The following is an 18,292-nucleotide window of genomic DNA, read 5'->3' as shown; positions in this document are numbered from 1 at the left end:
AGATCTGTTACCGTGCGGTATTGTGAACGTATGGGACCTAACTTCATGATGAGGAACGTATACACTGAGTCCTGCACTGACTACCATGCCTTGGTTGTATCAGAGTGCATTTAATGTGGACAAAGTGAGACTGAAACTGCTGAGATACTTGCTCGCCCACCACTTTCAGTCTGCAAGGAGAGAGAGAGAGAGAGAGCGAGAGAGAGAGAGAGCGAGAGAGAGATGTAGAAGTGTCACTGAAAGACAAGCAACAGTTTTCTATTTTTAGAACAGTAGAATTCCGTAGAAGTGTCACTGAAAGACAAGCAACGGTTTTTCCATTTTTAGAACAGCAGAGTTCTGTTGCTATGCTGTTGGTGGCATGTCTCCATAACTGCCGCGCCAGGTCTAATCCAGTGTACCATCAAATACTGAGTGTCAATGCAGACATACAGGACATAAGTTGTAGGTTCTGCATTCGTTCATTCTTGGTTTCATTTTAGATAGACACAGTCCATTTAGTGTACCTTCAGGGCCCTGAACGGTACAAGGTAAAAACACACAGGTGGTTTGTGCTGTGAAGCCCCTTTGTGCGCTACATCCTAGCAGCCCTGGGGTTGGGTTGCTTACTAAGAAACACCACCCGAGTTGACTGCGGTCTCTATACAGCTGAGCCTGTGGTCTGGCGGCCCGGGTGACTCTTATCGTAAGCCCTGACAGATAGACGCTTATCAGAAGTGACGAGAAGAGAGGAAGGGTTTTTCTGAGCTATGAAGACACCTCGTAAAAACCAACCAACTCCTTCCACAACACAGTAACTAAGGTGTTGTCAGGCTAAGGCTAAAGGGTTAGACTTACATGTATTGTCAAGTAAACATGGGTATTGATAAGAGAGGCATTTTAAAGCTCATGACTTTACACGTATCCTTTGGATCAGGTGGAACCCTAAGCAGAGAACAAAACGGGTTAAAAAGGACATCATATCAACCAGTTTTGCCCACTGGGTAGGCTGTACCTGTTTAAATCCTTCTGAAAAAGACTCGCATCTGTCATTCACCCAGTATAATGCTGGATTTCCTTTATAGGGCAGTGGCCATAGCATTAAGACACTACCACAATGCAGGGCAGAGCCCCTGTAGTCTCACGTGCCAGACCCAATGACTGTTGAGGAGTTCATCGATCCAGAGTATTGAGACATTACCACACCTCCTTGTACTAATTGCTAATTGCCTAGCAGAGAGAGCACACCTCCTTGTACTAATTGCTAATTGCCTAGCAGAGAAAGCACACCTTCTTGTACTAATTGCTAATTGCTTAGCAGAGAGAGCACACCTCCTTGTACTAATTTCTAATTGCTGCCAGAAGAGGACAGGCCACCCCTCAGAGCCTGGTTCCTCTCTAGGTTTATAATCTCCACCTGGTACAGCCAGAAGAGGACTGGCCACCCCTCAGAGCCTGGTTCCTCTCTAGGTTTCTAATCTCCACCTGGTACAGCCAGAAGAGGACTGAACACCCCTCAGAGCCTGGTTCCTCTCTAGGTTTATAATCTCCACCTGGTACAGCCAGAAGAGGACAGGCCACCCCTCAGAGCCTGGTTCCTCTCTAGGTTTATAATCTCCACCTGGTACAGCCAGAAGAGGACTGGCCACCCCTCAGAGCCTGGTTCCTCTCTAGGTTTCTAATCTCCACCTGGTACAGCCAGAAGAGGACTGGCCACCCCTCAGAGCCTGGTTCCTCTCTAGGTTTCTAATCTCCACCTGGTACAGCCAGAAGAGGACTGGCCACCCCTCAGAGCCTGGTTCCTCTCTAGGTTTATAATTTCCACCTGGTACAGCCAGAAGGGGACTGGCCACCCCTCAGAGCCTGGTTCCTCTCTCTAGGTTTCTAATCTCCACCTGGTACAGCCAGAAGGGGACTGGACACCCCTCAGAGCCTGGTTCCTCTCTAGGTTTCTAATCTCCACCAGGTACAGGCAGAAGGGGACTGGCCTGGACATTTAGAAATTCCACATGAGCCATGACTTTTCACAATTCTGCCACGTTCCATACTGGATGTTTATCATTGACAACTGGACTTGAGTTTGGTGATTCTGAAAACAGGACGTTGTCATTAACAACAGGAAGTTTGGTGATGTAGGCTACAATAGCCATCGCAGCACCAACGTGAAGCCTGCAACACACACACACACACACACACAATACCTGTGTGAAGCCTGCCCCATGTGTACTGTACGTGTGACCTCAATACCTGTGTGAAGCCTGCTCCATGTGTACTGTACGTGTGACCTCAATACCTGTGTGAAGCCTGCTCCATGTGTACTGTACGTCAGTACCTGTGTGAAGCCTGCCCCATGTGTACTGTACGTCAGTACCTGTGTGAAGCCTGCCCCATGTGTACTGTACCTCAGTACCTGTGTGAAGCCTGCTCCATGTGTACTGTACTTGTGACCTCAATACCTGTGAGGGCAGGGTGATCAGTGTTGCAGTTAGTAATTAATATCTTCATGCATTGTTCCATCTTGATAGATTGGTTTCCACTAGTTCCCTGTGGACACACACATAAACACGCGCGCACGCACACTTACACACGCACGCAAGCAAGCACGCACACACACACACACGCACGCTCGCACGCACACGCACGCACGCCCGCAAGCACGCACACGCACACACACACACACACACACACACACACACACACACACACACACACACACACACACACACACACACACAAACCCAATGCACGGACACACACACGCACACACGCACAAACCCAATGCACGGACACACGCACACACCCACACACACACACCCACACACACACACACACACACACACACACACACACACACACACACACACACACACACACACACACACACACACACACACAAAGACAAACTAAACAGACCCTTTTCACGTCCTCATTTGCAGTCTTTTTTGAGCTCTAACTCTGTTGCCTGGCTCTGACTGATTCTCCTGCTCTGTACTGTAGATGGCAGACTCACTGTACAGTACAATCCACTGCCCGAGTCAATACTGATATTGAACCAGTCCGCAGCCTACAGTCTACAGGAGCAGTGACCTGAACAATTCACAGGTTGTATATTTTGTCATAATATTTCAACGTTTGTTTTTGGACTGATGCCCGAGTGAGCATTCTCCTTCAACGCATCGTCTATGAGCGCTGATGAAGATTTCATCAAAAGTGCATTACAGTGGCTTGGAAATACAATGCTATTCAACAGGAGATAAATAAAATGCAGTATAACGTTAGCTAGCTAGCTAAGATTGAGCGGGAGCACACTTGATTTTTTCAAAAACTAGCTAACGTTAGCATTGCTAGCTATTTTAGACAAAAGTCGCTAGCTTTTATTATGACAACATTGCCATCTGTCTAAAGTAAATTTGACGACACGATAATGCGGGCAAAGTTGTTTTCCTACTAAATATTTTGACAACTTCCCCAATGAATGACTTGTCACAACTTTTAGGCCACCACTATCGCACTATAGCTTTCATAACAATGGCATGACACGCAGGTGCAACCTTTGAATAGAAATAACAATGGAGGGAGGAAACAGGGAAACTCCACTCCGGAACTTCCATCAGGCCTCTGCCCGGAATTGGAATCTTCGAGTGATTAAATCATCTTTGGAATCTTTGGAATCTTTGTCCTTGTCCTAGTTCTTAGCTTCATCCTGTTTAGAATAGTAGATTGGTTCCAGTGTAGATACCAGGTCCTACTCCGTAGGTAGAATTTCACATACAACCATAGAATTTAACATACGAACTGATTTATAGAATCTCTTGAGTACAAACTGGGATACCCCCTTCTTCCCGGTCTCTCCCTCTCTTCCCGGTCTCTCCCTCTCTTCCCGGTCTCTCCCTCTCTGCACACAGGTCCACAGGAGAAGGGTTTTCCACTAGGTTGTAGGATACTGAGCCGTACTGAGTCAGGTGTTGCAGGCGTCTCTTTTTATTGATACACAGGTTTAAATACAGACGTAATACATTCATTGGCCTCAGTGTGGTTTTTTTGTGTGTTTTTTTTTACAGACAGGGTTTTCATTAAAAAAAGAATGAAAAAACATCCATTGATATGCTGGCGTGATAAATCTACAGTTGAATGGCTGCATTCACTGTCACAGATTAGACCTTTCACTGAAAGTACAGACAATCTGGAGAAAACACACGTTTTCCTATGGCTTTACTTCAAATAAAGTAATATAGTCCTGTGGGAGAGCAACACTCCAGAGAAGCATATGGAATATATACACAGTACACAAGAACATGTAGTACTAGCAGTAATATAGTCCTGTAGGAGAGCAACACTCCAGAGAACCATATGGAATATATACACAGTACACAAGAACATGCAGTACTAGCAGTAACAGAACATGTAGTACTAGCAGTAACAGACCATGTAGTACTAGCAGTAACAGACCATGTAGTACTAGCAGTAATATAACATATAGTACTAGTAGTAACATAACATGTAGTACTAGTAGTAACATAACATATAGTACTAGTAGTAACAGAACATGTAGTACTAGTAGTAACATAACATGCAGTACTAGTAGTAACAGAACATGTAGTACTAGTAGTAACATAACATGCAGTACTAGTAGTAACAGAACATGTAGTACTAGTAGTAACAGAACATGTAGTACTAGTAGTAACAGAACATGTAGTACTAGTAGTAACATAACATGCAGTACTAGTAGTAACAGAACATGTAGTACTAGTAGTAACATAACATGTAGTACTAGTAGTAACAGAACATGTAGTACTAGTAGTAACAGAACATGTAGTACTAGTAGTAACAGAACATGCAGTACTAGTAGTAACAGAACATGCAGTACTAGTAGTAACAGAACATGTAGTACTAGTAGTAACAGAACATGCAGTACTAGTAGTAACAGAACATGCAGTACTAGTAGTAACAGAACATGCAGTACTAGTAGTAACAGAACATGCAGTACTAGTAGTAACATAACATGTAGTACTAGTAGTAACAAAACATGTAGTACTAGTAGTAACAGAACATGCAGTACTAGTAGTAACAGAACATGCAGTACTAGTAGTAACAGAACATGCAGTACTAGTAGTAACAGAACATGTAGTACTAGTAGTAACATAACATGTAGTACTAGTAGTAACAGAACATGTAGTACTAGTAGTAACAGAACATGCAGTACTAGTAGTAACAGAACATGCAGTACTAGTAGTAACAGAACATGCAGTACTAGTAGTAACAGAACATGCAGTACTAGTAGTAACATAACATGTAGTACTAGTAGTAACAAAACATGTAGTACTAGTAGTAACAGAACATGCAGTACTAGTAGTAACAGAACATGCAGTACTAGTAGTAACAGAACATGCAGTACTAGTAGTAACAGAACATGTAGTACTAGTAGTAACATAACATGTAGTACTAGTAGTAACAGAACATGTAGTACTAGTAGTAACAGAACATATAGTACTAGTAGTAACATAACATGTAGTACTAGTAGTAACAGAACATGCAGTACTAGTAGTAACAGAACATGCAGTACTAGCAGTAATATAACATGTAGTACTAGTAGTAACATAACATGTAGTACTAGCAGTAACAGAACATGTAGTACTAGTAGTAACAGGACATGTAGTACTAGTAGTAATATGACATGTAGTACTAGTAGTAACAGAACATGCAGTACTAGTAGTAACAGAACATGTAGTACTAGTAGTAACAGGACATTTAGTACTAGTAGTAATATAACATGTAGTACTAGTAGTAATATAACATGTAGTACTAGTAGTAACAGAACATGCAGTACTAGTAGTAACAGAACATGTAGTACTAGTAGTAACAGGACATTTAGTACTAGTAGTAATATAACATGTAGTACTAGTAGTAATATAACATGTAGTACTAGCAGCAACAGTGGACACAAACATTCTCCCCAACTGAATATTGGTTCAAGTTCAAAATTCCAAGTCAATCAAATTGTTTACAGTTATCCAAAGTAGATGAAGAAATAGACAAACAACAGGGGACGTGTCAGAACATGTCTAAGGGAATATGGCTACAAGCAACGACAGCTCACGAGGGTAAAACCAGTAAATGTGACATCAAGACGGTAAATGTAGTCACTGTAACGCAGGACTGTGTATATGTAGTCACGGTAACGCGTGTGTCTGTGTGTGTGTGTGTGTGTGTTGTTCCTGGCGGTCCGATTATTTCCTCAGTTCCTGCGGAGGCCCCTCCCCTGAATGTAGTCCTCTAGACCCTGTAGCTCTACCATGGCCTTGTCCAGAGTCGCCCTCTCGGACAGCTCAACCACCTGCACAACCAGAGATGGAACAGACGAGATGGTGTTAGCTGGAGGAACCTGTCTGTGCTTCTGCTTTGCTCTTTGGGTTTAGGCTGGGTAACTATAGAGACCGTTAGGCTGGGTAACTGTAGAGACCGTTAGGCTGGGTAACTGTAGAGACCGTTAGGCTGGGTAACTGTAGAGACCGTTAGGCTGGGTAACTATAGAGACCGTTAGGCTGGGTAACTATAGAGACCTTTAGGTTTAGGCTGGGTAACTATGGAGACCTTTAGGTTTAGGCTGGGTAACTACAGAGACCTTTAGGTTTAGGCTGGGTAACTACAGAGACCTTTAGGTTTAGGCTGGGTAACTATAGAGACCGTTAGGCTGGGTAACTGTAGAGACCGTTAGGCTGGGTAACTATAGAGACCGTTAGGCTGGGTAACTATAGAGACCTTTAGGTTTAGGCTGGGTAACTATGGAGACCTTTAGTTTTAGGCTGGGTAACTACAGAGACCTTTAGGTTTAGGCTGGGTAACTATAGAGACCTTTGGGTTTAGGCTGGGTAACTATAGAGACCGTTAGTTTTAGGCTGGGTAACTATAGAGACCTTTGGGTTTAGGCTGGGTAACTATAGAGACCTTTAGGTTTAGGCTGGGTAACTATAGAGACCGTTAGGCTGGGTAACTATAGAGACCTTTGGGTTTAGGCTGGGTAAATATAGAGACCGTTAGGCTGGGTAACTGTAGAGACCTTTGGGTTTAGGCTGGGTAACTATAGAGACCGTTAGGTTTAGGCTGGGTAACTATAGAGACCTTTGGGTTTAGGCTGGGTAACTATAGAGACCGTTAGGTTTAGGCTGGGTAACTACAGAGACCTTTGGGTTTAGGCTGGGTAACTATAGAGACCGTTGGGCTGGGTAACTATAGAGACCTTTAGGCTGGGTAACTATAGAGACCTTTGGGTTTAGGCTGGGTAACTACAGAGACCTTTAGGTTTAGGCTGGGTAACTATAGAGACCGTTAGGCTGGGTAACTATAGAGACCTTTGGGTTTAGGCTGGGTAACTATAGAGACCGTTAGGCTGGGTAACTGTAGAGACCTTTGGGTTTAGGCTGGGTAACTACAGAGACCTTTAGGCTGGGTAACTACAGAGACCTTTGAGTTTAGGCTGGGTAACTACAGAGACCTTTAGGCTGGGAAACTGTAGAGACCTTTGGGTTTAGGCTGGGTAACTACAGAGACCTTTAGGCTGGAAAACTACAGAGACCTTTGAGTTTAGGCTGGGAAACTACAGAGACCGTTAGGCTGGGTAACTATAGAGACCTTTGAGTTTAGGCTGGGTAACTACAGAGACCTTTGAGTTTAGGCTGGGTAACTGTAGAGACCTTTGGGTTTAGGCTGGGTAACTACAGAGACCGTTAGGCTGGGAAACTACAGAGACCTTTGAGTTTAGGCTGGGTAACTGTAGAGACCTTTGGGTTTAGGCTGGGTAACTACAGAGACCGTTAGGCTGGGAAACTACAGAGACCTTTGAGTTTAGGCTGGGTAACTATAGAGACCTTTAGGCTGGGAAACTACAGAGACCTTTGAGTTTAGGCTGGGTAACTATAGAGACCTTTGGGTTTAGGCTGGGAAACTACAGAGACCGTTAGGCTGGGTAACTACAGAGACCCTTGAGTTTAGGCTGGGTAACTACAGAGACCGTTAGGCTGGGTAACTATAGAGACCTTTGGGTTTAGGCTGGGTAACTACAGATACCTTTGGGTTTAGGCTGGGAAACTACAGAGACCTTTAGGCTGGGAAACTACAGAGACCTTTGAGTTTAGGCTGGGAAACTACAGAGACCGTTAGGCTGGGTAACTATAGAGACCTTTGGGTTTAGGCTGGGTAACTACAGATACCGTTAGGCTGGGAAACTACAGAGACCTTTGAGTTTAGGCTGGGTAACTGTAGAGACCTTTAGGTTTAGGCTGGGTAACTGTAGAGACCTTTAGGTTTAGGCTGGGTAACTGTAGAGACCTTTGGGTTTAGGCTGGGTAACTACAGAGACCTTTAGGTTTAGGCTGGGTAACTGTAGAGACCTTTGGGTTTAGGCTGGGTAACTACAGAGACCTTTAGGCTGGGAAACTACAGAGACCTTTGAGTTTAGGCTGGGTAACTACAGAGACCTTTAGGCTGGGAAACTTCAGAGACCGTTAGGCTGGGTAACTATAGAGACCTTTGGGTTTAGGCTGGGTAACTGTAGAGACCTTTGGGTTTAGGCTGGGTAACTACAGAGACCTTTAGGCTGGGAAACTACAGAGACCTTTGAGTTTAGGCTGGGTAACTACAGAGACCTTTAGGCTGGGAAACTACAGAGACCTTTGGGTTTAGGCTGGGTAACTACAGAGACCTTTAGGCTGGGAAACTGTAGAGACCTTTGAGTTTAGGCTGGGTAACTGTCGAGACCTTTGTGACAACAGTACTTCTGATGTAAAAAACAAAAGGGCCTTCTAAAATAAAAATGGATTGATTGAGGAACCTAGAAACAAGCTATTAAGGCCAGTCCATGACGCGTGCTTGCACAGTGTGTATCTGTAACACACCGTGATGTTCTCTGTAACCCATCTCGAGTGTTATTGATGTGTGATCACTGGTGATTAAGAGGTAACGTGGAACCACACCTTTTTACTGGCTGCCTTCAGTCTCTGCAGCTGCAGTATGGCTGCATCCTTCGACAGCAGCTCCAAATCTTCCTCTATCTTAGACTGGGGAAATAAAACACAATACGTTTAAATATATATATATATTAGGTTATCGTTCATTACCTCATGCTGACGTGTCCCCGTGTGGTTGTTTAATTGCGGTTGAAGCTTGTTTTAACGTGCTTTTTGTGTTTGATTGTCAGCGCCGTCCTGTGTTTACCTCATTCACTGGCTTCCCAGCAGCTTCCTGGTATAGCTTTTCACAGATCTTTACCTGCAATCAATCAATCAGCCAATCAAACAATCAGCCAATCAAACAATCAGCCAATCAAACAATCAGCCAATCAAACAATCGTATCTATTTAAAAAAAACACAAAAACATGTACTTTGTCAGATGTTGTCATAAATTGCTTTGACAGATTTAGTGTGAGAGTCTTCTACACAGACACTAGCTGGGTTACAGAGCAGTGTAACATAATCCCTGAAACACAAAAAAAGGGCCACAGGAAATCCTGTCTGTGTTTGAGGCTCTACCGTCACAGAGAGACGGTTCACGCAATTCACATAGGAAGTGTCCCCAAAACAAATGGCACCCTATTTCATATATGGTGCACTACTTTTAACCAGAGCCCTATGGACCCTAGGGTGCCATTTGGGAGGCAGTTATAATGTTTGAGACACTTACTGGGTGAATGCATTCCTTCACTTCATCCAGCAGGCCCCCGAGGTCAGGATAATTTCTGTCTTGTCTCTGGAGAACTTCCCGATAAAAGTCAATGATTTTGAGCAGGACACAGCCGTGGTACTGGACATGGGAGAGAACAGGAGAATGGACATTGTGTTTAGTAAATGTGCTGCCGAGGTCGAGCACGATGGACATGGTGTCGATGGAACTTCTTCATTGCACTCATTCGTCTCAGACTCATGCAGGATCCCAGAGCACCAACAGATCAATCAATCAAATGTATTTTTTATAAAGCCCTTTTCACATCAGTCGATGTCACACAAAGTGCTTTACAGAAACCCGGTGTAAAACCCAGATGAGCAAGCTATGCAGAGGCAAAAGCACAGTGGCAAAAGTCCCTACAAGTCAGGAACCTAGAGAAGAACCAGGCTTTGAGGGGTGGCCTGTCCCCTTCTGGCTGTACCAGGTAGAAATGAGAAACCTAAAGAGGAGCCAGGCTCTGAGGGGTGGCCTGTCCTCTTCTGGCTGTACCAGGTGGAGATTATAAACCTAGAGAGAGGAACCAGGCTCTGAGGGGTGGCCTGTCTTCTTCTGTGTCAGTCCTTACCTTCTTGTGCTTCTTGATCTTGTCAAAGGTGACTGTCTTTAACAGGATCCTGTCATCATGAGACGTGTTTGTCTGGCTGTACCAGGTGGAGATTATAAACCTAGAGAGGAACCAGGCTCTGAGGGGTGGCCTGTCTTCTTCTGTGTCAGTCCTTACCTTCTTGTGCTTCTTGATATGGTCAAAGGTGACTGTCTTTAACAGGATCCTGTCATCATGAGACGTGTTTGTCTAGTGAAGGAAACAACAGGTACAGTATGTCAATCCACTATACAGACTCATTCACACATGACCCATCAAAATAGAATCTATCTCTGTTTAGCCATTGGGAGTGTAATGACCCATCAAAATATGATCTATCTCTGGTTAGCCATTGAGAGTGCAATGACCCATCAAAATATGATCTATCTCTGGTTAGCCATTGAGAGTGCAATGACCCATCAAAAATAGAATATATCTCTGGTTAGCCATTGAGAGTGCAATGACCCATCAAAAATAGAATATATCTCTGGTAAACCATTGGGAGTGTAATGACCCATCAAAAATAGAATCTATCTCTGGTAAACCATTGGGAAGGGTACCCATGATTTTACCACTCAAAAAGCAAAAGCATTGTGACATAAACAACAACAACAACAATAAACACATAAACAAACGTACAGTCAATAACACAATAGAAAGATCTGTGTACAGTGTGTGTAAATGAAGTAAGGTAAGGTAAGGCAATAAATAGGCCAATAGTGGTTAAATAAATTACAATTTAGCAATTAACACTGGAGTGATACAGCATATGCGCAGTTAAGGATGTGTAAGTAGGAATACTGGTGTGCAAAAGAGCAGAAAAACAAAAAACACAATGGGGATGAGGTAGGTAGTTGGTTGTAAGGGCTATTTACAGATGGGCTGTGTACAGCTGCAGCGATCGGTAAGCTGCTCTGACAGCTGACGTTTAAAGTTAGTGAGGGAGATATAAGTCTCCAACTTCAGTGATTTTTTAAATTCGTTCCAGTCATTGGCAGCAGAGAACTGGAAGGAAAGGCGGCCAAAGGAAGTGTTGGCTTTGGGGATGACCAGTGCAATATACAGTGCCTTGCGAAAGTATTCGACCCCATTGAACTTTGCGACCTATTGCCACATTTCAGGCTTCAAGCATAAAGATATAAAACTGTATTTTTTTTGTGAAGAATCAACAACAAGTGGGACACAATCATGAAGTGGAACGACATTTATTGGATATTTCAAACTTTTTTAACAAATCAAAAACTGAAAAATTGGGAGTGCAAAATTATTCAGCCCCTTTACTTTCAGTGCAGCAAACTCTCTCCAGAAGTTCAGTGAGGATCTCTGAATGATCCAATGTTGACCTAAATGACTAATGATGATAAATACAATCCACCTGTGTGTAATCAAGTCTCTGTATAAATGCACCTGCACTGTGATAGTCTCAGAGGTCCGTTAAAAGTGCAGAGAGCATCATGAAGAACAAGGAACACACCAGGCAGGTCCGAGATACTGTTGTGAAGAAGTTTAAAGCCGGATTTGGATACAAAAAGATTTCTCAAGCTTTAAACATCCCAAGGAGCACTGTGCAAGCGATAATATTGAAATGGAAGGAGTATCAGACCACTGCAAATCTACCAAGACCTGGCCGTCCCTCTAAACTTTCAGCTCATACAAGGAGAAGACTGATCAGAGATGCAGCCAAGAGGCCCATGATCACTCTGGATGAACTGCAGAGATCTACAGCTGAGGTGGGAGACTCTGTCCATAGGACAACAATCAAGTCGTATATTGCACAAATCTGGCCTTTATGGAAGAGTGGCAAGAAGAAAGCCATTTCTTAAAGATATCCATAAAAAGTGTAGTTTAAAGTTTGCCACACGCCACCTGGGAGACACACCAAACATGTGGAAGAAGGGGCTCTGGTCAGATGAAACCAAAATTGAACTTTTTGGCAACAATGCAAAACGTTATGTTTGGCTTAAAAGCAACACAGCTGAACACACCATCCCCACTGTCAAACATGGTGGTGGCAGCATCATGGTTTGGGCCTGCTTTTCTTCAGCAGGGACAGGGAAGATGGTTAAAATTGATGGGAAGATGGATGGAGCCAAATACAGTACCATTCTGGAAGAAAACCTGATGGAGTCTGCAAAAGACCTGAGACTGGGACGGAGATTTGTCTTCCAACAAGACAATGATCCAAAACATAAAGCAAAATCTACAATGGAATGGTTAGAATGTGTTAGAATGGCCAAGTCAAAGTCCAGACCTGAATCCAATCAAGAATCTGTGGAAAGAACTGAAAACTGCTGTTCACAAATGCTCTCCATCCAACCTCACTGAGCTCGAGCTGTTTTGCAAGGAGGAATGGGAAAAAATTTCAGTCTCTCGATGTGCAAAACTGAAAGAGACATACCCCAAGCGACTTACAGCTGTAATCGCAGCAAAAGGTGGCGCTACAAAGTATTAACTTAATAATAATTTTGCACGCCCAATTTTTCAGTTTTTGATTTGTTAAAAAAGTTTGAAATATCCAATAAATGTCGTTCCACTTCATGATTGTGTCCCACTTGTTGTTGATTCTTCACAAAAAAATACAGTTTTATATCTTTATGTTTGAAGCCTGAAATGTGGCAAAAGGTCGCAAAGTTCAAGGGGGCCGAATACTTTCGCAAGGCACTGTACCTGCTGGAGCGCGTGCTACGGGTGGGTGTTGCTATGGTGACCAGTGAGCTGAGATAAGGCGGAGCTTTACCTAGCAAAGACCAACGAGAGCATACAGGTCGCAGTGGTAGGTAGTATATGGGGCTTTGGTGACAAAACGGATGGCACTGTGATAGAATGCATCAAAATGGCTAAGCAGAGTGTTGGAGACTATTTTGAAAATGACATCACCTTAGTCAAGGATCGGTAGGATAGTCAGTTTTACGAGGGTATGTTTGGCAGCATGAGTGAAGGAGGCTTTGTTTGCGAAATAGGAAGCCGATTCTAGATTTAACTTTGGATTGGAGATGCTTAATGTGAGTCTGGATGGAGAGTTTACAGTCTAGCCAGACACCTAGGTATTTGTAGTTGTCCACATATTCTAAGTCAGAACCGTCCAGAGTAGTGATGCTAGACGGGCAGGTGGGTGTGGGCAGCGATCGGTTGAAGAGCATGCATTTCGTTTTACTAGCATTTAAGAGCAGTTGGAGGCCATGGAAGGAGTGTTGTATGGCATTGAAGCTCGTTTTTAGGTTTGTTAGCACAGTGTCCAAAGAAGGGCCAGATGTGTATGGAATGGTGTCGTCTGCGTAGAGGTGGATCAAAGAATCACCCGCACCAAGAGCAACATCATTGATATATACAGAGAAAAGAGTCGGCCCGAGAATTGAACCCTGTGGCACCCCCATAGAGACTGCCAGAGACAACAGGCCCTCCGATTTGACACATTGAACTCTGTCTGCGAAGTAGTTGGTGAACCAGGCGAGGCAATCATTAGAGAAACCAAGGCTGTTCAGTCTGCCGATAAGAATACGGTGATTGACAGAGTCGAAAGCCTTGGCCAGGTCGATGAAGACGGCTGCACAGTTCCTGTCTTTTATCTATGGCGGTTATGATATCGTTTAGAGCCTTGAGCGTGGCTGAGGTGCACCCGTGACCAGCTCGGAAACCAGATTGCATAGCGGAGAAGGTACGGTGGGATTGGAAATGGTCAGTGATCTGTTTGTTGACTTGGCTTTCGAAGACTTTAGAAAGGCAGGGCAGGATGGAAAGGTAAAAGCTCTAACTGTTTGGGCACCTGGATAGCATGACAGAACTCTGCAGGTTATCTCTACAGCAGATTGCAATGCCACCCCCTTCAGCAGTTCTGTCTTGACAGAAAATGTTGTAGTTGGGGATGGAATCCTACATTGTCTTTGGGGGAGAGTTCCTGATGTACAGTATACTGTATATATAGATATATATACAGTAGTGTACTGATGAAGACAGTATATATAGAGAGATATACAGTAGTTTGCTGATGAAGACAGTATATATAGAGAGATATACAGTCGTCTACTGATGAAGACAGTATATATATAGAGAGATATACAGTAGTCTACTGATGAAGACAGTATATATATAGAGAGATATACAGTAGTCTACTGATGAAGTCAGTATATATAGAGATATACTACAGTAGTCTACTGATGAAGTCAGTATATATAGAGAGATATACAGTAGTCTACTGATGAAGTCAGTATATATAGAGATATACTACAGTAGTCTACTGATGAAGTCAGTATATATAGAGAGATATACAGTAGTTTGCTGATGAAGACAGTATATATAGAGAGATATACAGTCGTCTACTGATGAAGACAGTATATATATAGAGAGATATACAGTAGTCTACTGATGAAGACAGTATATATAGAGAGAGATATACAGTAGTTTACTGATGAAGACAGTATATATAGAGAGATATACAGTAGTCTGCTGATGAAGACAGTATACAGTTGGCAGGTCGATTAGGACATCTACTTTGTGCACGACACAAGTAATTTTTCCAACAATTGTTAACAGACAGATTATTTCACTTATGATTCACTGTATCACAATTCCAGTGGGTCATACACTAAGTTGACTGTGCCCTTAAACAGCTTGGAAAATTCCAGAAAATGATGTCATGGCTGTAGAAAAAATAGAACTGTTTGGCCATAATGACCATCGTTATGTTTGGAGGAAAAAGGGGGAGGCTTGCAAGCCGAAGAACACCATCCCCACCATGATGCACGGGTTGTGGCAGCATCATGTTGTGGAGGGGCTTTGCTGCAGGAGAGACTGGTGCACTTCACAAAATAGATGGCATCATGAGGCGGAAAAATTATGTGGATATATTGAAGCAACATCTCAAGACATCAGTCAGGAAGTTAAAGCGTGGTTGCAAATGGGTCTTCCAAATGAACAATGACCCCAAGCATACTTCCAAAGTTGTGGCAAAATGGCTTAAGGACAACAAAGTCAAGTTATTGGAGTGGCCATCACAAAGCCCTGACCTCAATCCTATAGAACATATGTGGACAGAACTGAAAAAGCATGTCGAGCAAGGAGACCTACAAACCTGACTCAGTTACACCAGCTCTGTCAGGAGGAATGGGGCCAATATTCACCCAACTTATTGTGGGAAGCTTGTTGAAGGCTACCCAAAATGTTTGACCCAAGTTAAACAATTTAAAGGCAATGCTACCATATACTAATTGAGTGTATGTAAACTTCTGACCCACTGGGAATGTGATGAGATAAATAAAAGCTGAAATAAATAATTCTCTCTACTATTATTCTGACATTTCACATTCTTAAAATAAAGTGGTGATCCTAACTGACCTAAGACAGGACATTTTTACACAGATTAAATGTCAGGAATTGTGAAAAACTGATTTTAAATGTATTTGGCTAAAGTGTATGTAAACTTCCCACTTCAACTGACAGTATATGTAGTTTTCTAATGAAGACAGTATATAGAGAGAGATATACAGTAGTCTACTGATGAAGACAGTGTAAATATAGAGATATACAGTAGTCTATTGATGAAGACAATATATATAGAGATATACAGTAATCTACTGATGAAGACAGTATATATAGAGATATACAGTAGTCTACTGATGAAGACAGTATATATAGAGATATACAGTAGTTTACTGATGAAGACAGTATATATAGAGATATACAGTAGTTTACTGATGAAGACAATATATATAGAGAGAGATATACAGTAGTCTACTGATGAAGACAGTATATATAGAGATATACAGTAGTCTACTGATGAAGACAGTATATATAGAGATATACAGTAGTCTACTGATGAAGACAGTATATATATAGAGAGAGATATACAGTAGTCTACTGATGACGACAATATATAGAGAGAGAGATATACAGTAGTCTACTGATGAAGACAGTATATATATAGAGATAAACAGTAGTCTACTGATGAAGACAGTATATATATAGAGATATACAGTAGTCTACTGATGAAGACAGTATATATAGAGATATACAGCAGTCTACTGATGAAGACAGTATGTGTAGAGATATATACAGTAGTCTACTGATGAAGACAGTATGTGTAACTACAGTTGGTCAGTACTTACGAAGTCTTTCTGGACTTCCTGGATCAGCTCCTGCAGTTTGGCCAGGTCCACACAGTGAGAGAACCTGTTCTTCCCACACACCCTGGACCGGGCTCTGGACCGGGCCTCCCTCTGGACCCGGGAAGTAGCACAGTCCTGACCCATAACAGCCAGAAGGAGAACCAGCAGCAGAGAGAACGGGACCACACTGGACAAACTGGGCATATTTATACTGGATCAACTGGTGCCTGCTTCGACTGGTTCAACTTGTGCCTGCTTCGACTGGATCAACTGGTGCCTGCTTCGATTGGATCAACTGGTGCCTGCTTCGACTGGGTCAACTGCTCACCTTGTCTCTATCTGAATCACCTGGTCACCTGGTTCGTTCAATTTCTGTTTGAATCACCTGATTCAAATGACCTGCCAAATATCTGACCTACAGCACATACAGGATCTGATTCACTGAATCTCTGAATCACTGATGTACAATCGACTCACTGAGTTTCCTACTCTACTAACTGACTGATTGAAAGACTGACTGAGCAAATGATTCCCTTCTTCTTCCCGTCCTCTCAGCAGGTGAGTCAGTCAGGTCTGCTCTGTTCTCCGCAGGTGAAATCTCTGTGGGTCTGGCATTCCTCTCTACAGTCACTACTAACCTTTATACGCTGCCATAGCTCCTCCTGATGATGTAACATTACACACACACACACAAACACACCTAAACGTGCACACATCTCCCTCCCTCCCTCCCTCCCTCCCTCTTTCACTGCATGTTGTCATTCTGCTCTCTGGAATGTGCAACCTGACAACAGAATGGTTGGTGTCCCGTTGAAACCTGAGGTGGGCAGATATTCTATCCCTTTGTTCATTCCTGTGGATCCACTCTGGTGTCCGGGTCCTGAGAAGCTGTACTCTGTACAGTGCAGGACAAAACACCAAACAACTACATTGCGCATCATAACAGACAGTGTATGTACGTTTATCATGTCTTCACGTATCAGGGTTGCAGTTACAACGTGAAACAAGCGAAAGGTGTGTGTGGACTCGGGGACGATTTAACCAGGTCATGACATTTGAAGGCGTTTGCTTTGAATACGGCGTCCTAGATTCTATTTGCTGATGAAACCACAAGTAACGTGCTTTTCTTCAACAAATAGTTGTAATGAAACAAGAATGTAGTTGCACAATCAGCTCACACCCAGAACTGTTTACAATGCAAACACCTGAATTAAATATCACTGCCAAATATTGATTGATTGATAATTGATTGTGGATATTGTGGTGTGGAGAACGATTAGATCTAACTCGTTAAGATGTTTAGATGTTGGTGGCCTGCTCTGCCTGTTCAGTCTCAGAGACAGAGACAGTGATGTTGGTGGCCTGCACGGCCTGTTCGGAGACAGAGACAGTGATGTTGGTGGCCTGCTCTGCCTGTTCAGCCTCAGAGACAGTGATGTTGGTAGCCTGCTCGGCCTGTTCAGCCTCAGAGACAGAGACATTGATGTTGGTGGCCTGCACGGCTGGCTCAGCCTCAGAGACAGAGACAGTGATGTTGGTGGCCTGCTCTGCCTGCTCAGCCTCAGAGACAGAGACAGTGATGTTGGTGGCCTGCTCAGCCTGTTCAGCCTCAGAGACAGAGACAGAGACAGTGATGTTGGTGGCCTGCTCGGCCTGTTCAGCCTCAGAGACAGAGACAGTGATGTTGGTGGCCTGCTCGGCCTGCTCAGCCTCAGAGACAGAGACAGAGATGTTGGTGGCCTGCTCGGCCTGCTCAGCCTCAGAGACAGAGACAGAGACAGTGATGTTGGTGGCCTGCACGGCCTGCTCAGCCTCAGAGACAGAGACAGTGATGTTGGTGGCCTGCTCGTCCTGCTCAGCCTCAGAGACAGAGACAGTGATGCTGGTGGCCTGCTCAGCCTGTTCAGCCTC

General features: G+C 43.5%; 1 protein-coding gene across 2 annotated transcripts; it reads right to left on the bottom strand.

The window, feature by feature from the left end:
* Positions 1-5,784: 5,784 nt before the first annotated feature.
* On the bottom strand, positions 5,785-17,023 carry LOC118938859. 2 transcript variants are annotated; one of them, XM_036945396.1, is made up of 6 exons: positions 16,382-17,023; positions 10,263-10,334; positions 9,656-9,775; positions 9,190-9,243; positions 8,949-9,032; positions 5,785-6,313 (listed from the first exon to the last, which is right to left on the bottom strand). In XM_036945396.1, the coding sequence occupies exons 1-6, from the start codon at positions 16,583-16,585 to the stop codon at positions 6,215-6,217; spliced, it is 633 nt and encodes a 210-aa protein (XP_036801291.1). In that variant the 5' UTR covers positions 16,586-17,023; the 3' UTR covers positions 5,785-6,214. The 2 variants fall into 2 exon arrangements, with proteins under 2 accessions (XP_036801291.1, XP_036801290.1); XM_036945395.1 differs by lacking the exon at positions 10,263-10,334 and adding an exon at positions 10,419-10,490 and having other exon boundaries at positions 16,382-17,022.
* Positions 17,024-18,292: the final 1,269 nt, after the last annotated feature.

This window comes from Oncorhynchus mykiss, chromosome 15 (assembly GCF_013265735.2).
Source record: "Oncorhynchus mykiss isolate Arlee chromosome 15, USDA_OmykA_1.1, whole genome shotgun sequence".
In the NCBI taxonomy this organism is placed as follows: domain Eukaryota; kingdom Metazoa; phylum Chordata; class Actinopteri; order Salmoniformes; family Salmonidae; genus Oncorhynchus; species Oncorhynchus mykiss.
Note: the sequence above shows the minus strand (reverse complement) of the source record. Positions and strands in the feature narration are given on the sequence as shown.

Bases quoted from the DNA above. Each gene is read 5' to 3' on its own strand.
- LOC118938859 (XM_036945396.1), bottom strand. From the start codon at position 16,585: ATGCCCAGTTTGTCCAGTGTGGTCCCGTTCTCTCTGCTGCTGGTTCTC. The intron at 9,776-10,262 runs GTAAGGACTGAC...TCCCATGTCCAG, and splicing joins AGATCAAGAAGCACAAGAAG to TACCACGGCTGTGTCCTGCT. The intron at 9,033-9,189 runs GTAAACACAGGA...TTATTTCCCCAG, and splicing joins CTGGGAAGCCAGTGAATGAG to TCTAAGATAGAGGAAGATTT.